The sequence below is a fragment of the Microtus oregoni genome, unplaced genomic scaffold (assembly GCF_018167655.1).
Source record: "Microtus oregoni isolate MIOR12 unplaced genomic scaffold, Mior012 000005F_ref0000423, whole genome shotgun sequence".
Classification (NCBI taxonomy): Eukaryota; Metazoa; Chordata; class Mammalia; order Rodentia; family Cricetidae; genus Microtus; species Microtus oregoni.
In genome coordinates this window covers 20,397,900-20,418,905 of record NW_024543064.1, presented here as the reverse complement: position 1 = coordinate 20,418,905, position 21,006 = coordinate 20,397,900, and the positions used below count along the sequence as shown (strand labels likewise).

The 21,006-nt window shown below is 42.4% G+C and overlaps 1 protein-coding gene across 2 annotated transcripts in view; it reads left to right on the top strand.

Moving 5' to 3' along the window:
• The window catches only part of Eya3 (EYA transcriptional coactivator and phosphatase 3), an 87,341-nt gene that overhangs the window by 62,608 nt on the left and 3,727 nt on the right, over window positions 1-21,006 (top strand). For both annotated transcript variants that reach the window (XM_041651877.1, XM_041651876.1), the window contains 6 exons: window positions 2,395-2,484; window positions 6,423-6,481; window positions 9,285-9,442; window positions 12,661-12,775; window positions 14,726-14,847; window positions 19,094-19,194. In XM_041651877.1, the coding sequence (XP_041507811.1) occupies window positions 2,395-2,484; window positions 6,423-6,481; window positions 9,285-9,442; window positions 12,661-12,775; window positions 14,726-14,847; window positions 19,094-19,194 (645 nt within the window). The remainder of the gene's footprint in view (window positions 1-2,394; window positions 2,485-6,422; window positions 6,482-9,284; window positions 9,443-12,660; window positions 12,776-14,725; window positions 14,848-19,093; window positions 19,195-21,006) is intronic.

Here is a 21,006-nt window from a genome sequence, read left to right as displayed (position 1 = left end):
TGGTTGTGAGCCACCATGTGGTTGCTGGGAATTGAACTCACAACCTCTGGAAGAGCAGCCAGTGCTCTTAACCACTGAGCCATCTCTCCAGCCCCCACATAACAAAATAAATAAGAGTGGTTTTTTTTTTTTTTTTTTTTTTTTCGAGACAGGGTTTCTCCGTAGCTTTTGGTTCCTGTCCTGGAACTAGCTCTTGTAGACCAGGCTGGCCTCGAACTCACAGAGATCCGCCTGCCTCTGCCTCCCGAGTGCTGGGATTAAAGGCGTGCGCCACCACCGCCCGGCAAATAAGAGTGTTTTTAATTAATTTTATAAGCATTGAAGTGTAGGAATAAGACTTACTTGAATTTAATGAAATCTAAGGGTTATATATTCATAAGACTGACCTACTAAGCCTTAAATCCCTTCTCTCTCTCTCTCTCTCTATCTATCTATCTTTCTCTGTCTCTCTTTTTCTTCAAGACAGGGTTTCTCTGTTTAACAGAGACTTATTATTAAGTATAAACGCTTGGCCTTAGCTTAGGCTTGTCCCACTAGCTCTTTTAACTTAATCTAACCTGTTTCTAGTCACCGATGTTGTGCCTTGGTTTTTTTTTTTTTAACCTTTCTTTCATTCTGTATGTCCTACTTTCCTGCTTCCTCCATGTCTGTCTGTCTGGCCCCTAGCATCTCCTTTTTCTTTTTTGCCTTACCCAAGCCTAAATTCTTCCTCCTACTTACTCACTCTGCCCGAAGTCCTGCCTATACCTCCTCCCTTGCTATTGGCTGTTCAGCTTTTTATTAGATAAGTCAGGTGCCTCAGGCAGGCAAGGTAAAATAGTAACACATCTTTAAATAATTAAATGCAACATATCTTTATAGTTAAACCAATATTCTGCAACAAATTAAACATATAGATAAAATAGATTGTTGTTGGGGACTGTGGACCTCCAGACCCTGAATTTCCTGTAAACAACTTGTTATGCTTGCAGTTGCTCTGAGCAAAACAACTTGTTTTCCTGTGTTTGCAGCTGCTCTAAGCACAAGACCCTCAGGAGTTCCTTATGGCAGGGGAGTGGTTTTTGGTGGGTTTGGCTGGGGCGTGGCTATTCGTTAAGGATTCCTATATAAGCTGCCCTGAAACACAATATAGGGGACATTCTTGGGACTGTCCCAAGATTCTGGTGTCTCTGTGTTTTTGTGTATTTCAATCTCCAGCCACTTGCCTGGCTCGCAAACGGTCCAGTAGTGCAGGCGGTACACTACAGGCGTAGTACACGTACATAGTACAGGCGCTACAGGACCATAGTATGGGTAGCAGTATGGATAGTACAGATTGTCATATGATTTCTGTTAAATTTATTTTGTTTTGAGACTAGGTCTCATTCTGTAGCACAGGCTGGCCTCTAAATGTCAATTATCCTTCTGCCTCTAAGCCTCCCAAGTGTTAGGATTATAGGTGTGAACCACTACCCCTAGATCTAAAGTAGATGTGCTTTTTAAAAACTGAATTGTATGTGTAATCTTCAATGTGAACATTACTGTAGCAGAAGCATGAGCTTAGGCAGGTTAGCTCTGTGTCTGTCTTCGTCGAGACAGGGTCTCACTGTTACTTTGACTGTCCCTGAGCTCAGTCCTCCTGCCTCAGCCTCCTGACTGCAGAACTGTGTTTCTCTACACATTATCTCCAGGATCGTGTTGCTTCATTTCTACTTTTTTTTTTTTGGTTTTCCGAGACAGGGTTTCTCTGTGGTTTTGGAGCCTGTCCTGGAACTAGCTCTGTAGACCAGGCTGGTCTCGAACTCACAGAGATCCACCTGCCTCTGCCTCCCGAGTGCTGGGATTAAAAGCGTGCGCCACAATTGTTCACTGTCTTGCTATTCCCAATTATCTGGGATTGCCAGGAATCTCTTCTACAAGTACTTTCCACGGTCTGACCAACTGACAAGCTCCAGAACTACATCCCTAAATCCCTTAGGAAAATAGTTATGTTCTAAGTGACCTTGCTTAGTTTTAAAGCAACCTGCGATGGTTGTCCTGCACATACTTTGACTCCGGCCTTCTTTATTTTCTGGCTGATAGGATTGTTAGGTTCCCAGTGTTCCGTGTGTCATAGGAGCAGAAAGGTGCACATTACAGTAGCGGTATTTGAATTGTAATTATAACTTTATGAAAATACTGGTTTCTAAAACTGAAATCTTGACATTTTTAGTAATAACTGTCCATAGCCTCTATGTTCTGTAATCCCAGGTTCTTATAAATGATAGTGAAATTGTATAAGGTTTGAAGTATTGTGTGTGACCAGTATTGTTTTGGACATGGCTCAAAGTTGTTTCAAAATATCTGAAAGTTAGAACCAGTGTTGTGACCAGAGTTGTAACATCAAACACTGTTCTCACTCCTTTTTTGTTCCAGGACCCAACAGTAGTAATTGGCTCAGGTTTAACAATGGAAGAAATGATTTTTGAAGTGGCTGATACACATCTGTTTTTCAATGACTTAGAGGTAAGTGGTTTAAATTGTTTTTCTGCTTCTGTTAGAGCCGTTGCTTGTATTTAGAAGGTGGGAAATTAGATATACCAGAGGTGGAGCAGTTATGCTAAGAGAACACCACAAGCGTCTTTCTCTGGGAAGAACAGTGTCACAGCACTAGATCTGGGTGTGCTAGTTTAGACTTAGTTGATTTTGCTTTGTTTTTTTTTTTTTTTTAAAGAGTTGGATATGTGATATTTTGGGTGTTTTTTTTTTTTTCTTTTTTTGAGACCTGGTCCCCTATAAACCAGAGGGGCCTCAAACTCACTATGTAACTGAAGACGACTTTGAACTTGTGATCTTGCCTCTACCTTCTGTGAGCTAGAATCACAGGTGTGCCACGGTGCAGGAGTTTATGCAGTGTGAACAGGGGTTTCTGTGTGTTAGCACTCTACCAGCTGGAGTTTGTTGAAAGAGTTTAGATGTTTTTAACAGATTTTTAAGCACAGGAGTTAATAGAAAGAGTAGTACTAAGAAAGAAAGTTTGTGGATTTCTCAGAACTGCCCCTTTGAGACAGGTCTGGTAACACACACATGTAACACCAACAATTAGGAGGCTGAGGTAGGAATATCATGGTTTCAAGACCTGTCTCCAAAAAAATAAAAATTTACTATTGTTTTGGTTACTTTATTCGGGAGTAAAATACAGGAATACTACTATAAAAGTCAGTAATCTAATATGTTATTAAATAATTTATATGCCCTTATAATCACTTTTATTTGTTTTGTTTTGTTTGAGTCGATCTCACTATGTAGCTCTAGCTGGCCTGAAACTGTGTAGACCAGGCTGGCTTCGAACTCACAGAGATCATCCTGCCTCTACTGCCTGAGTTCTGGGATTAAAGGTGTGCATCACTATAGCCTTCTACTGCTTTTAGAAAAAATATTTTCTTCCTTTTCCTTCTTTCTTTGTCTTTTTTTTTTTTTTGAAGGTGTGTGTGGGTGTTTTCATTTATGTTTGTCCATGATGCCCCAAGGGGGCACCAGATCCCCTGGGACTGGGGTTAAAAGCACCTTTTGGGTGCTGGGAAATGAACCAGCCCATCTGGAAGAGCAGACGTATGCTTGGCCACTGAATCAGCTCCAGTCCCTATGCCCAGCTTCTTGATTATATCTTGACTATTCTTTAATTTTACCTTTTTAAAAACAATAATTTACCTTCTTGGTCCTTTGGTCTCTAATTGATAGATGATTAGTATAACTCGTTGCTATTAGCTGTTTTATTGTCCACTTTAATTGACTTTTTTCTTTTCAGAATAATTTTTCAAAAGTCATTATATGACACAGATCAAAGCCTGGTATCATATATGCACTATAAATATTTTCTTTAAATAATTCTAACTTTTCCATGCCTTTTGGAAATCCATAATTTTTAGTTTTAATAAAGAATTATTATTACATTTTTTCTTCTGTATTAAAATGTTTCTAACTCTTGTTTAAAGTTTATTTTCCTACCCTCAAATGGCAAAGATATTCTTCTGTGTTTTCTTATAGATAGAAACTTTTAATAGTTTTTGCTTGGTTTTGGCCTTGTTTGTTGTTTTTCATTTGGAGATTGTTTTTTTTTTTTTTTTTTTTTTTTTTGGTTTTTTGAGACAGGGTTTCTCTGTGGTTTTGGAGGCTGTCCTGGAACTAGCTCTGTAGACCAGGCTGGTCTCGAACTCACAGAGATCCGCCTGCCTCTGCCTCCCGAGTGCTGGGATTAAAGGCGTGCGCCACCACCGCCCGGCTCTGGAGATTGTTTTTGAGACAAGGTCTGTATAACCCAGGTTGACTTTTAACCTTAAAATTTTTCTGCCTCAGCCACCTGAGTGCTGGCTTTACAGGCATACAATACCATACATGGCTCTGACTGTATTTCTCCTTGTGTTTTTTACCTGTGTGTAAGTGAAGCTCCGAGTACTCTCTCACCATTTTATGAATAGGTGAATGGAGCATGCGGAGAAGGTGTGGTGAAGCTCTTGGCTTTGCTTTTGGTGTTCCCTCTGGAAGTAAACATGGTCCAGCAGATCCCAGGATTGGGAGTGTGAAAAATTCAGTGTGGGAGTCTTGGGCTGGAAAAGTCATGGTCCCATCCTGGGTGTGAGCAGTCATCTTGTTTGAGAAACTAGTCACGTATGTTCCGGCCAGAGGAGTGGGTTGTGGGGGCACAGGACAGGTGGGGAGGGAAAAGCTGTTTGTACTCCATGTCTTCACACTCTGCAGTGTGTATGTACTACCTCACTTCTAAAAGTAGTAGTTTTGAAGTAAAGAACATATTATAAATACACAGTAAGCCCTGCTCTTTAAATGCAGACTAGTTCTCCAGCAAATCAGGTTCCCGTGGCTCTAACAGCAGTGGTTTAAATGCAGACTAGTTCTCCAGCAAATCAGGTTCCCGTGGCTCTAACAGCAGTGGTTTTACCTCAGCTCTACAATCCTTTAAACCTGCCCTCAACTCACTTGTTGACAAATTGAGACAGCATACTTTATAATCAGTGAGCATTAGTTGGAAACCTACTGTGTGCCAATAATTATTCCCAAATTGTACTGATTTTCTAGACATAGTGAGCACTCAGGACCGAAAGTTCTGGAAGAATTTGACCTGAATGTGTTTCTGCCCCCGGGTCAATAGTTCTCAACTTTAGGGGCATAAGAGTCCCATGAGTAGTGTCTTAAAATTGGAGATTTTAGAACTTCAATTCCAGAAGTTCGAGTAGGTCTGCCATGCACCCAAGAATACGCACTTTTAAAAGTCTTCCCCAGGATTCTGATGTAGGTGCTCTACTAGTGCCAGGGAACACATCAAGCTGCCAGTTGAGGCAGTTGGTACATTTGAGCTTGACAGAAAATTCCACTTCTTGTCTCTTTCTACCACTCACCAGTTGTCTGATCCTGAGAAAATCATTTCCCCTTCCTTTAGCATACAAGTTCTAGATCTAGCATTGACTTAGATGGCCTGTGCTTATGCATATATTTAGGTAGGCATTTCTGTTCCAACTATTCTGTTTTTTGTTTTTAAGATTTGTGTATTTAATATGCTCTTTCTGCATGTACACCTGCAGACCAGGAGAGGGCATCAGATCCCATTACAGGTGGATGTAAGACACCACCTGGTTGCTGGAAATTGAACTCAGGACCTCTGGAAGAGCAGCCAGTTCTCTTATGATGCCGTACTTCAACATCTGTTTCATCTACAAAAATTAATTGTATACAATCCAGGCAGTGATGTGCAAATCTTTAATCTCAGCATTTGGGTGGTTGAGGCAGACAGATCTCTGAGATTGAGGCCAGCTTGGTCTACAGAGCGAGTTCCAGGACACAGCTAGGCCAAGTGCCTCACAACTACCTATAATTCTAGACCTAGGAAATCTGATCCCCCTTCTTGCCTTTCTTTCTAGTTTGCACATATACACATCTACAGACACACATACACAAAAATAAAAAAATAAAGTAAATCAAGCGGGCAGTGGTAGCACACACTTTTAATCCTAGCACTTGAGAGGCAGAGACAGGCAGATCTCTGTAAGTTCAAGGCCAGCCAGGTCTACAGAATGAGTTTCAGGACAGCCATGGCTACACAGAGAAACTCTATCTCAAAATAAAATAACAAAGTGAATCTTAAATGATGTAAAGGAGATATAAGCTCTGAGTCCTACAGCATATCTTATAGAATTTACAATCTAATCAAGATCATAGAGGCAGAGACACTGGCAGTGAGGAAATGAACTGTTTAGAGCAGAATTGAGTGACAGAACTGGTCAAGAAGTTTCATAAAGACTGTCTGCTGTTTATCAGGTATTAAAGTACTTGGCCACGTGCCAGAGAGATGACAAAGTATTTCATCCTCTGCCATTGTATGTGGTCCTTTACATGGTAGTGATAGCACTTCTCTTCCCTGGAGTGAAATAGTGCGTTTTGTCTTTTAACAGGAGTGTGACCAGGTGCATGTGGAAGATGTGGCTTCTGATGACAATGGCCAGGATTTGAGGTGTGGTAAACACGGTGATGCCTTGAACATCAGTACACCCAGTATGTGCACAACACTGAGTGCAGAGGAAGAGAAAGATGAGAACACTTGCTGTCTACTGTTAGAAGAGTCCAAGGCCAATGTAACTGACCCTGACATATGCTGAGGCAGCGGTAGAGAAGTGATGGGAGCAGAGCAGGAAGTGGAGTGGTGCTGATCTGTGAGGGGAGCGGGTGTAGGCACCTTTAGAGAGGCCTCAGTGATCACCCCAAGAAATCTCAGGTAGTGACACTGGATGCTGAGCCGGCATCTCAGAGTGAAAAGTATGCTGGTTTCCCTTCACACAGATTCTCTGTCAGAGAAATCATGCTTCTAGACTAGACGGTCGTAGTTGCACTTAAGCATCAGGAACTTTACCCCGTAATTGTGGAGCTTTGATGGTGCCAGGAATAACCCTACGAATAATAGTCAACTGTCGTATTCTTGTGAAAATTAAACCAGGGCCGTCCCATTGGCAACTCAGTCTCCTCATTCCTCTGTTGGTTACTCTTTCTTCTGACCCACTGATCCTTTTAAAAATACCTATTATTTCTTGTCATTGCATGTACAGATGCGTGCACACACGCTTGTGGAGGTCAGAAAAAAATAACTGTGCACTCGGTTTCTCCTTCCTTTACTGAATCCAGTCGCCATGGTTGTGTGGAAAGCACATTTACGCACTGAGCCATTCCAGTGGCCTTGATCCGGTGATCTTGTCTAAAAGACACCCAAACATTTAAAGACTTGAGAAGAAAAGACTATCCTGTCTTTTCATGTTAATTTGTTTTAATGTTTTATCCCTTTTCATAGGTAAAATGTTCTTTCCTGTGTCTTCCCTAAAATTAAGCATTTTATCTATGTTTGGTGTTTGTTAGTTTTTCAAGACAGGGTTTCTTTGTGTAGTCTTGACTGTCCTGGAACTTACTCTATAAACCAGGTTGGCCTCGAACTCAGAGATCTGCCTGCCTTTACCTGCTGAGTGCTGGGACTTAAAGTGTGTACCACCACATCTGGCTCATCTATAATTTCCTAATGGCACAGCAGAGCTAGACACACCTGTCCATGTAGCACTAAAGAGGAAACCCCTCTCTCGCAGACAGCAGCTGCTCATGTGTCGTGTCTTTAATGACTGAGATTTTATTTGTCTCTTGGAAGCCTCCTGTCAAACTGTATATAGCTTGTTTGCTTATATATTATTGTTTGTTTTCTTTTATGTGTGAATGATCCAATTTCCTATTTTATGTCTTAGCAGCTTTATTTGTTTTTTTATTAATTTTTTTGAGACAGGATTTTTCTGTATAGCCCTGGTTGTCCTGGAACTTGCTCTATAAACCAGGCTGTCCTCTGAGCCTGAGATCCAACTGCCTCTTGCTGGGATTAAAGGCATGTTATTTTAACTAGGTAAAGATATGTTACATTTGTGGGCTGGAGAGATGGCTCAGTGGTTAAGAGCATTGCCTGCTCTTCCAAAGGTCCTGAGTTCAATTCCCAGCAACCACATGGTGGCTCACAACCATCTGTAAAGTGGTCTGGCGCCCTCTTCTGGCCTTCAGGCATACACACAGACAGACTATTGTATACATAATAAATAAATAAATATAAAAAAATAAAAAAAATTTAAAAAGATATGTTACATTTGTTTATGCTACAGAATATTACTTCAGCTGTGTAAAGGTGTGTTACCTTTGTTTAATTAAGAAAAGATGTGTTGCATTTTTGTTTCGCCTTGCCTACAGCACCTGATTCGTCTAATAAACTGAATGACCAGTAGCTAGGCGGGTGAAGGATAGGCAGGGCTAGGAGGCAAAGAGAATAAATAAGAGGAGAAATCTAGGCTCAGAAAAAAGGATGAGGAAGAACAAGAGAAGGAGGAGGAGAACTGAGGGAGACACCTAGGTGGTCTAGCCAGAGACGGAGAAGCAGAGAAAGTAAGATGTGCAGAAGGGAGGAAGATAATAAGCCCCAAGGTGAAAGGAGATAAAGAGAAACAGGTCAAGTTTAAAAACCTCACCAGAAACGTGCCCAAGCTAGGCTGAGATTCAAAACTAATAAGTCTCTGTGTCATGATTTAGGAGCTGGTTGGTGACCAAAAAGGAAAAGCCTGGTATGGTACAATGTGCCACCATGTCTTGGCTTCTTAGCAGCTTTATTTAATGTATTGAGTCCTGTTTTGACATGCTGGGTTTTTTGAAAAAATCTAGCCTATGCTGCTCAGAACTTGTTATGCAGCCCGTCTGACCTTAATTTATGCTCCTCCAGATTCAGTCTCCCAAATGCTGGAATTAGATGTGAGCCACCATGGCCGGTTCTGTTTCTCCTTTTCACATAGCTGTAATTATATTTACATAGCCATATATTCTGCTTTTTTCCCACTGTATAGTATTCTGTTACTAATGAAAACAGTGAGCCTCTGTGGGGTGCTGGTGCTTAGGTTACTTTCCTTTCAGTGGTCACCATCATCTCATCCTGAGGTCAGGAGAGACTGGACATGCATGGTGGGGCACACTGGTGTTGTAGCCCTTGGAAGGGAGAGACAGGAGGATCAGGAGTGTGAGTCCAGCCTCAGCTACCTAGCTACTTATAGAACTTGAAACTAGTGTAGGCTACATGAAGCTTTTCCTCAAAAAATAAAAACAACACCAACAGAACCAATATCCATGAGAAGAGTTTTAAAGTATTAGCTTTGTTTATTAGACACAAGGAACAGGGCACAGAATCTCAGGTAACATTTAACCTCATACCCTGTAGGTATGGATTTTAATTTTCATATCCCCTCTCTCTGCAGCAACTATAGTTTCTCAACGGATGGTTTCAGTGGTTCAGGAGGCAGTGGTCACGGTTCGTCTGTGGGTGTTCAGGGAGGTGTGGACTGGATGAGGAAGCTGGCCTTCCGCTATCGAAAAGTGAGAGAGATCTATGACAAACATAAAAGCAACGTGGGTGGTAAGTGTGGACAGCCAGTCTGAATCTGTTTCTTAATGATTTCCTGCATTCCTTTCTGAGAGTGCCCTTAATCCACCTTGCAACTTAATTAATTCTTAGGAATTTATGTCATGTTAAATCTGTATTTTAAGCAACAACAACAAAAAACACAAGCCAGGCAATGGTGGTGTTTAATCCCAGCACTCAAGAGGCAGAGGCAGGTGGATCCATACAGATCTACAAGGACAGCCAGGGCTATTACACAGAGAAATCTTCTTTCAAGAAAAAAATATTAAAAAAAAAAAAAGAATGGAGCCAGGCAGTGGTAGCGCACGCCTTTAATTCTAGCACTCCAGAGGCAGAGGCAAGTGGGTCTCTGTGAGTTCGAGACCAGCCTGGTCTACAAGAGCTAGTTCCAGGATAGGCTCCAATACTACATGTCTCCAATAACACAAAAAAAAAGAATGGGAGATGATAGTTAAGGCTCTGCACCATTGATGGCTGTTTGAATGGGAGTTTCAGTAGAAGCTCTACATTCCTAAATCCTCTTAATGTAACTTCTGATGATTATGCTATTTTCTTTAGACAAGTATCTTTTTAAAGAAAATGTGCTGTTAGTCGACTTCCCTTGCTGTGATAAAATACCTGAAATGATCAGTTTAACAGGATGAAAGATTTATTATTTATTTATTTTATTGGTCATTTGGACCTATTATCTTGAACTAATGGCCAACCAGAACATCATGGCAGGGAGAGGCTGGTCATCTCATTGCAGCAGAGAAAGAGGGAGGAGGAGTGAAGGTAGCTTGGTTCCTAATATCACATTAAAGCACCTTCAGTGAGAACAAGCCTTCATTACATTAGCTTTTGGAGAATAGGTAAAATCTAAACCATAATACATCCCACAGATTATTATTTTGGTTGCTTGGTTTGTTGGTAGGTTGTTGAGACAGTCTTGTTAGGTAGCCCAGTCTATCCTTGAACTTGCTCCCAAGTACTGAAACGCTAGGCATGCCCTACTATAGCCACCTCAATATATCACATTTGATGCAGAATTTTTTTTTAATATTTATTTATTTATTATGTATACAATATTCTGTCTGTGTATATGCCTGCAGGCCAGAAGAGGCCAGCAGACCCCATTACAGATGGTTGTGAGCCACCATGTGGTTGCTGGGAATTGAACTCAGGACCTTTGGAAGAGCAGGCAATGCTCTTAACCACTGAGCCATCTCTCCAGCCCTTGATGCAGAATTTTTAATGAGTTACAGCCACTGTTGGTACTAATTAAGACTGCCATAGTGAACAAATATCCACACTCATCATGGCAACTCAAATAGTTGGGAAATAGGTCCAGGATCATAGTGGCAGTGTTCATGTGCTGTTATCTGAAAGGCCTTGGAAATATTATCTGCCCAGAAATGTTGTAGTTTCATGGATTGTTCAAAATGGAAGAGACATTAGAAATCTGTAGCGCAAAAAATAAAAAGGATGTTGGGGATCAAACGGAAGATCAGAAAAGCAAAGCAGCCAACCACTAGAGAGTTCTTACCTATACCAAGGCTGGGCCATCCTGTCCTCAATGTGACTGCAGACTGAGACCCTGAGCTCCTGTCTCCTCCTGTTTCTCTCTAGTGTGCCACCCATCTGGCCTCTATGGCTAACTAGTGTAGCTGCTGGGATTAAAGGTGTATGCCTCCACTGCCTGAACTTTATGGCTGACTAGTGTAGCTAGCTTTGCACTCTGATCTTCAGGCAAGCTTTATTAAAACACAAATAAAATATCACTATAGAAATCTACTCTAAATACCTCATTTGACAATTGACATTTGACAAATTAGCATCCATCATAGGGGCAAGCATAGCATAACACAGTCATATAGAGCAAATTAGTAGGCTGGCCACATTCTCTGACTTGAGGTCAATGCACTTTCCAATTTTGTCGTTCATTTACTAGCGATGTGCTCTTATAAGAAAATAGTTAAAACTATGAGCCCTCACCCTCAAAAAAGACTGCACACAGTGCTGCATGAAGTTTAGGATTTGTGTGGATTCCACAGGAGAACATTCTGCCATGTCACAGTCTGTGGCTGAAAGCAGAGATGGGGCTTTGAAGTTTAGTTGGGTCATCCTGTGACAGCCTTCTGATAGCAAAGAGACAAAATCATGGGCTTCTAGCTCTCAGGAACCTAATTTCTTTTTTCAGATCCTCCCCTCCCCCAAGCCTAAGTGTCTGATCCTTTCCTGCCTACTGACTAGACCTCAGTTCCTGGAGAAAATGATACAGCACACCTGAACCTGCTTGGGAGAACATTTAAAAAGTGGTACCAGCCAGACATGTGTCACATACATTTAATGCCAGCACTAGGGAGGCTGAGGCATGTGGATCTCTGAGTTCAAGGCCCGTCTGGTCTACATAGTAAGTTCCAGGCTAGCCGGGGTTACATACTAAGACTGCCTTTAAAAAAAAAAAAAGTAATATCTCCCTATAATACAGGACTTTTTATAATTCTGAGTCACACTTGCTCTTTAAATTTTGTAACTCAGAGTGTCTGACAGTGGGTTCCTATATGAGATCTATCATGTTTTATGCCCAGTTAATCTAGTGTCCTAGAGCAATGTGTTGTCTGCTGTCAACTGTAGTTGTTTCAGCTGTAAATATCCTGCAGGGGATTGGTTCTTCACCCTGGCATGTTTCTGTGCAGGGAAGCTTGTACAACACCTCACTATGATGCTTATGTCCTGTTATGGTGTGCCCATAGGGAAGAAAACAATTTGGTGAGGAGTCACATTGAGTAGTACCATTCTCAAAGTTTTCTAAACCATGGGGACTGTATAACCTCAGGGGCTCATGGGAGTTGCTTCTTTGTATAGCAAGTATATTAGCTCCTGGTCTGCAGCACAGCAGCGGATAAGCACAGCTTAGAAAGAAGGCTTTATTTTGTGTCACAGTGGCAGTAGGAGAGGGCAGCTGGCCATCAAGTCCACAGTCAGGAAACAGAGCGAAGACTACTTGTGCTCAGCTGCTTTCTCCTTTGTGTTCAGTTCAGGACCCCAGCCCATCTACATTTAGGGTGTGGGTCTTCCTACTTCAGTAGCCTAATTCTGATGATCCCTCACACATATGACCAGAGATTTGTTTCCATGGCGATTCTAAATCCCATCATGCTGACTATCAAATTGACTGTCATAGCAAGTTTATGTTGTCAGATAACAAATGTGTCTGCTTTTCTCTGAAGGCCTCCTCAGCCCGCAGAGGAAGGAAGCACTGCAGAGACTGAGAGCAGAGATCGAAGTTCTGACGGACTCTTGGTTAGGGACTGCGCTAAAGTCCTTGCTTCTCATCCAGTCTAGGTAAAGAAATGTTTCCTTTCATCTTCACCTCTCAAGGACACACTGCTTCCTATCACTTGTCCAAGCTAGGCCATCCCCTAAAATGGAGTTTAGGATCAGGGATTAGAAGGCTCAAATGAGCTGGCAATGGTGATGCACTCCTTTAATCCCAACAAGCAGAAGGCAGAGGCTGATCTTTGAGTTTCGGGCCAGCGAGTTACAGGACAGCTAAGGCTACACAAAAAAACCTTGTCTTGGGCTGAAGAGATGCCTCAGTGCTTAAGAGTATTGCCTGCTCTTCCAAAGGTCCTGAGTTCAATTCCCAGCAACCACATGGTGGCTCACAACCATCTATAATAAGGTCTGGTGCCCTCTTCTTGCCTGCAGGCATACACGCAGATAGAATATTATATATATAATAAGTAAATAAATTAAAAAAAAAAACCTTGTCTTGGGGAAAACAAAAGAAGAAAGCAGAATTTCAATGAAAAGCTCTCTAAACAGGCATAGTGATGCACGCCTGTGACTCCAGGTCTTGTGAGGTGTAGGCTGGAGGATCAGGACTTAGTTCAAGGCCATCCTTAGCTATATAGTTTGAGGGCAGTCTGGGCTTCTTGAGACTGTCTCGAGAACAAAAAGGAGGAGAAATAATGCAATAAGAAGATTAAGGGAATGAGTGGTGGTTGCAGCAGTGCACACCTTTAATCCCAGCACTTGGGAGGCAGAGGCAGGAGGATCTCTGTGAGTTAGAGGCCAGCCTGGTTTGCAGAGCGAGTTCCAGGACAGCTACAAAGAAACCCTGTCTTGGAAAAAAAAAAAAAGATTTATTAAGGAGTAAACATGTGCTTGCTACCAAGTCTAATGGTGTTAGTTCTACATACACAATAAATGTAACTTTAAAAAAAAAAAAAATGAAGGTAGGCACTGAAGAGATTAAGACCTCTTCCTGAGTTCAATTCCCAGCAACTGCATGGTGGCTCACAACCATCTACAATGAGATCTGGCTCCCTCTTCTGGCATGCAGATATACATGCAGACATGCGGGTGATTAAGGAGATTTTACCTTGAAGCCTAGGATGGTCTTCCTGAGTTCAATTCCCAGCAACTGCATGGTGGCTCACAACCATCTACAATGAGATCTGGCTCCCTCTTCTGGCATGCAGATATACATGCAGACATGCGGGTGATTAAGGAGATTTTACCTTGAAGCCTAGGATGGAAAATAAATGCAGCCATAGCATGTACCAGTATCCTGTTGCTCCTCTCTTCCTCATGTCTATAATTTGGGGGACCAAAAAAAAAAAAAAAAACCACACTGAGGATAGAAATCCATGGGAGGTAAAGACCTAGGGAATCTTTGTGTCTTACTGAGTGACAAGCAGAGAGAATGTGAATAGTGTCTTATGAGTTCATTTCCACTGAAAATTGACCACAAATGAAAGCTGTCCTCCGTGCACTTGTCTCTAGAGTGTGGTGTCCAGAACAAGAAGACTTGGTGCTGATAGCTAACAAATGCAGTGAAAGCAGTGGCCAGAGCTGGGGAATGAGGGTTGAGAGGCTCAGTGCAGGAGCATTTACTGCTCTAGCAGAGGACCCAGGTTCAATTCCTAGCATCACGCCATCTCACTGGCCCCTCTGCCCTTTAGTCTAGAAAATAAAATCTGAATAAGAGTGATAATTGAGTTGGGCGTGGTAACAGCACACAGAAGGCAGAGGCAGGCAGATCTCTGAGTTCGAGGCCAGCCTTATCTACAGAGTGAGTTCCAGGACAGCCAGTGCTATACAGAGAAACCCTGTCTTGGGGGAAAAAAAGAAGAAGAAGAGTAACATAACATTGACAATGCATTGACCAGCAATGTTCAGCTCTTTGAGGTTCCTTTTCAGTCAGACCCTGAAGAGCTGGCCCATTTGAACTCTTGTTCTTAGGTTGCTTCAGTTTCACCATTTTCTTTTCCTCCTCCTTCCTCCTAGGAAGAACTGTGTGAATGTTCTGATCACTACCACTCAGCTGGTTCCAGCCCTGGCCAAGGTTCTTCTGTATGGACTAGGAGAAATATTCCCTATTGAAAACATCTACAGTGCTACCAAAATAGGTATGTCATTCTCCCGTTGGCCTCTCGGAAACTTCCCCTGGGGCCGCTGTTCCTGCCAGTTCTGCTACACAGTACAAATGTTTGCCATCCAGCAGTCTTCCATAAGAGGCTTGAGGCTTAGCAGGTACCATGTTCGCTCAGGAAAACAGAACTGAACTAGTAAGCTCCTTTCTTCCACAACATTTCTTTCTTCGTTTGTTTATTTATTTTTTTATTCTGGCTGAAAATCTGTTATTGAGACCCGCTACCTGACTAGGTTAGAATCTGCTGCCAAGTCTGATGGCCTGGGCTCAGTCCTTAGGACCAGGTGGTAGAAGGAGAGAACTCCATAGTTATTCGGTGATCTCCACCTTCATACCATGGAACATAGGTGTACACTCACATACAACTGATGAATAAAAATGTTTTAGCTGGAACTATGGCTCAGCATTTAAGAGCACTTGTTCTTGCAGAGGACCTGAATTCATTATCCAGCACCCACATGGCAGCTCACAACCACCCAGAACTCCTGTTCTGGGATCTGACGCCCTCTTCTGGCCTCTGAGGGCAGCAAGTACACACATGATACATATACATGCATACAGGCAAAACATGCATAAAATGAATAAATCTAATTTTTTTAAGTTTTTAAATAAGAATTGAGAAAACTTAGTTTGGCAGTGGAGTTCTGTAGTCATTTGGGTTTTATTCACCAACCCTTTCTCCTTTAAGTTATGTATTCCATTGACAAGAGCTTTGGGCATTGAGGAAACAGACAATGGCTCCCTTCACCTTTGCCTCTGTTTCTGCTTTCCCATGCAGCAGACCTTCCCTGGAAACCTCCACACCCAAGAGCTGCATTTTCTGTGGTGAAAAGGCCTACTGCCCACAGGCTAATCCAACTAAGGGAAGGGCTTTATTCTCTCTGACATTAGGGAGCTTATTTGGTGATTTTCCTTAATCATAATTCTCCAAAGCTAATGTTGGAAGCTACAGTGTGATCTGGTGCCATGGTAACCACAGCGAGGAGCCCAAGGCTTTTCTTGTCAGAACTGTGAAATGGGAACAAGAATAGGAAGGTTTTTTTCCAATTTCTCTGGAAAAAGTGATTTCAAAATTAGGGTTTTCCTTTTTGTATATTTTTTGAGATAGGGTTCCCATGTAGCCCAGGCTGGCCTCAAACAGACTGTGTAATCAAGGATGATGCGGAAGGTTCTGATTATCCTCAGCCTCCCAAGAGCTGGGACTAGAATATGTGCCACCATGCCCAGCTAAAATTATGATTTTCTATGTAGTCACTCAGTAACCTTGGATATTGAATTCTCACGATCATTTCTGAAAATGCCAGAAGTGAGCTTAGGGACCTTGTTTTTTTGTTTTGGAATTAGGTTCTCTAGCTCAGGTTGCTTCCAATTCACAGCAATCCTTCTGCCTCACCTATTGAAGTTTTTGGTTACAAGCTGTGCTCCACACTGACTGATATTCTCCAACGACTTGGTTGACCACATCCTCCAGAACAGAAGATCTCCCATCTGTTATAGCTGAAGAGCTCCCATCCATGCTCTGTGGCATCCGTTAGAGTAGGTTCTTGCTGTGCATCCTCTTCCACCTCACCTGCTGATAAGCCCTCCTGTTCCCAGCTTGTGATAGAGACATGCCAGAGGCTATTTCCTCCTTGATCAGAGCATGTCAAGACATTGGGAATTTCTTCATCCTTCTTCCTAAACATGACATGGTCCTTTTGCTTGATCTTAGGAAAATGTCTGAAATCTGAACCAATGTTTTGTTTTTTTTCATAAGCAGATCACTCTTAGATACTGGCTTGTTAGAAACGCTATCATGGAATTAAACAGTTAACTTTTTAACACTTTGAGCATAATAATTCTGACTGGGCATATAGAAAAATGAAATATGATATTTGTAACTGGAAATTATATATGCCAGATTTAGAAAGACATACCCGGGAGGCAGAAGCAGGTGGTTCTCCGTGAGTTCAAGGCCAGCCCAGTCTACAAAGTGAAAAAAGAGAAAAAAAAGGTGCATCATCTACTTTCTCCCCTAAATGGAATTTAGGTTTAAGGCAGGGTAGGGGAGAAGAGTGTTCAGAAAGGGGCCATGAAAGGAAGGAAAAGATCCTAAGAGAGGCAGAGACAGGGGTTCAATGGGATGCTGAGAACAGAAGAGAGACTGTTTGGGAGACCAAAGGAAGCAGCAAGTGGGGATTTGATGGCTCAGCAATTAATATTGTTTCACTGAATTCAGTTCCCAGCTTCTGTGTCAAGTGGTTCACAACTGCCTGTCACTCCAGCTCAGCTCCTCTGATTTCTGCAATCACCTGTACGCATGCGAATAAATATTAATTTATTTATAACATATATGAAAATGACATAATGAAACCCATCACTTTGTATGCTAACTTAAAAAAGAATTCAGGGCTGGGGTTGTAGTTAATTGACAGAATGATTGCCTAGCATTCACCCCTAGGTTTGGTCGCCAGCATCATAAAACAAGAAAAGAGAAAAATAAAAGTTTTGGGCTAGGAGAGCTCATTTGGTAAAGTACTTGCCACATAAGCCTGAAAACCCAAATTTGTCCCCAGCCCACATATAATGGATATAATGACAGACACTTGTGATCCAAGCAATGGGGAGGCAGAGACAGGAGGATCCTTTGGGGCTGACTGGTCAGCCAGAGGAATCTAAGCAGTGAGCCTCAGGTCCTAGTGAGAGACTCTGTCTCATAGAACAAGGTGTTTATAGCTCCTAAGGAATGACAATTGAGGTCTACCTCAGACTTCCATGTGCATGTCTGTCAAACACATAAAGATACATACCCAAAATAGAAAGGATTAGTTTAATTATTTGAATATTAGTTGGATTATCTAATAGTTAATCCGAATTGGGCTCAGTATAGTGGCTCTCGGAGTCTTATGGTAAGTTAATGTACAGTCAAAAGCATTCATTCAGCAACAACTGCATCTGCAGAGGAGAGTCAGGCAGGACTGCCACAGTGAAGTAAGCACCAAACACCACATATACCTAAAAGGCCTTGTCTCTTAAGGAAGAAACTGGGAGCCACAGCAGACCAGTGTCTGCACCAGGACATCACTGGGCTGCCGCTTGGCTAGGAGTGTCATATTTACAGGTATCATGACTACTTTCCTGCAGGTGGCATTCCAGGGTCTTTCGGAAGAGTCTTAGGTCACTGGATCTGATGAGAATTAAAAATGAGGTTAATGGAGCAGAATAAAGAAGCCTACCAGTGGATAGCTCTCAGCTCTTGGTCACAAACCCTGGTGAGATGGCTCAGAGGTTAAGAGCATTGTCTGCTCTTCCAAAGGTCCTGAGTTCAATTCCTAGCAACCATGTGGTGGCTCACAACCATCTGTAATGGGATCTGGTGCTCTCTTCTGGCCTGCAGGCATACACACAGACAGAATATTGCATACATAATAAATAAATAAATAAATAAATAAATAAATAAATAAATATTTTTTTTAAAGAAAAACATGAATGTGGGAAAGGGACTTTGAAAGGGGGCCTCACAGAGGTGGGAAGGAGATGACAGGCAGGGCTGAGAGTAATCAGAACACATTATTATACACATGTGAAATTCTCTAAGAACAAATTTAATCAATAAAAATATATGGAAGCTGGGCAGTAGTGGCACACACTTTCAATGCCAGGACTTGGGAGGAAGAAGCAGGCAGGTCTCTGAGTTCAGGGCCAGCCTGATCTACAGAGTGAGTTTCAGGACAGCTAAAGTTGTTACACAGAGAAACCCTGTCTCAGGGGAGAGAAAAAATCATGGAGTTCTAAAAAGAGCAGTTGCCGTAGACCATGGCCACAGCCTGAATTTGGAGTCGAGACCAAGCTAAGTCTAGCTGCCGGCATGTGATCTGGTGAGACACTAAACCTATGATGCTCTGTAAAGCTGGGAATGGCAGTTCAGTGAAAGAGGTGGGTGCTTTGTAAGCTCGGAAGTATGGGAAATACACAAGAGAGGTGGAGGTGGTTACAGCTTGTTCATCCTAGGCTCCCTGTCCTATTTCTAGATAGTTGTTGTGAAGGTTAGAGTGAGTTGTTTTGGTAATGGCACGCCTTCACTTTGTTTGGGCAGAGGGGCTCCTGAAGCTCTGGCTCTGCTCCTAACCCGAATAGTCTGCACAGGCTGCTAGCATGGCAGGTGAGTGGAGCAGCAGTCCTTACCTTCGGTATTGAGAAAGCTAGGGAAGACTGTTCTAATAGGAAATGTGTTTTTCCTACAGGTAAGGAGAGCTGCTTTGAGAGAATTGTGTCAAGGTTTGGGAAGAAAGTCACATATGTAGTGATTGGAGATGGACGAGATGAAGAAATCGCAGCCAAACAGGTAACTGTAGAAAGAAAATAAAAACTGAGCTATGTGGTTGTTATGAAGCAGTTAGAAAAGCTGTACAGAGGAGCACATCTGTAATCCCCACCTCTGGAGGAAGTAAGAGGATGTGAAGCACGTGTGGTTGCGGTGGGACTATAGGTAAAGGCTGAGGATGTATCTAACTTGGCAGGCTGCTGCCCAGCCGCACGGAGCCCAGATTCAGTCCTCAGCACTCTATAGCCAGGATGGAGCTTGCCTGCAGTCCCAGCACATGTGAAGTGTAAGCAGGAGGTTGAAAGGGCACCCTTGGCTACATAGTTCACAGGATGCATGAGACTGTCAAAAAAGGGGTAGGGTAGAAAAATGGTAAAACTGAAAAATCTTTACAGCTATTATGTATTAGTAGTATATATTGTCCTTCCTCATTTTTCTTTAAGAAAAAGGTCATTTTTTCCCCAGGTAGAGTTTTTCCTATAATTTGTTAAGTCCTCCTCTGTCCTTTCCTCCCTGCCACTCAACCGTCTCTAAGGGTTATGAAAGTTCTCTCCTTGGCCTTTCTTTTCTTTTTTAAATTTAGAACCATGGCTTACCAACTAGGACTGCCCTGATTTTCTTCACCCAGTTCATAGAAATCACAGCAACTTTAGTGAACTATGTGATTGACAGTCAGTTGGCATCGTTATTTCATGTTATCATGGTAGAGCAAGTCATAGAGCTTGATAGAGCTTTTCCATGTTAACCATCGAAGCTTTGATTCTCCAGTGCTGCTCAGTCTCCCTTTGGGAAAAACTTGAGTGGCTTCTCAGTCTGGAGAAGTAGTAGGGAAGAGAAGTGCTTGAGCAGTCACAGAGGTCACCCTAAGCTAAGGTCTGCAATCTACTAAGAAATACATTCTCCAGGAGTCCAGGGTGTAAAAGTCCTACTAGCCAGTCCTCAGCACTGAGAAAAAAACAGAATATATTGATTAAAAATGTCTAAGTGTGCCAAGTGGTGTTGTTGTTCACCTTTAATCCTAGCGTTCAGGAGGCAGAGGCAGGCAGATCTCTGTGAGTTCAAGGCCAGCCTGGTCTACAGAACAACATGTTCCAGGACAGCCAGAGTTAAACAGAGAAACTCTGTCCCAAAAAACCAAAAAAGTCTGAGTGCTTTATGCAACTTATCTTGCTTTCTGTCAGGAATCTTTCTGCCAGCCTTTCTGGAAGAAAACTAGTCCTTGTATGAACATACCCAAAGGAAGAAGAAACTGATTCCCAAGCCAGCTACCCATGGGGCCATCCCAACTGTCAGTGTCCTTCTTTCCATTGGACAAAACGCCACCATCTAGTTCTGCTGTTCTCTTCCTCTGCTGTCTGCTAACAACCTGATAGTTGAGCAGCCAAAAAGGATGGTCAGAGGAAGTGATCCACTTCCACTTCAGCAAACATGGTTTTCTGCACTGGAGTAATCCTTCCAGAACAGGATATGGTCTTCTTAGTACAATTCTGGTGCCATAACATCCTGCATCTTGGACATGGGTAGAATTTGAGTCTGTTAGAGCAAAAGCTTACAGGAAACTGACCACCAGCTTCCTTCCCAGCCTGTTAGTAGTAACAGGATCTGCTGTGTTGCTCAGACTGGCCTCAACCTTTTTTTTCCTTTCGTTTTATTTGCATTGGTGTGAGGGTGTCATCCCCTGGAACTGGAATTATAAACAATTGTGAGCTGCCATGTTGGTGCTGGAAATTGAACCTGGGTCCTCTGGAAGAGCAGCCAGTGCTCTTAACTGCTGAGCCATCCCTCCAGTCCATGGCATCAATCTTGTAATCCTCCTGCCTCGGCCTCCCAAGT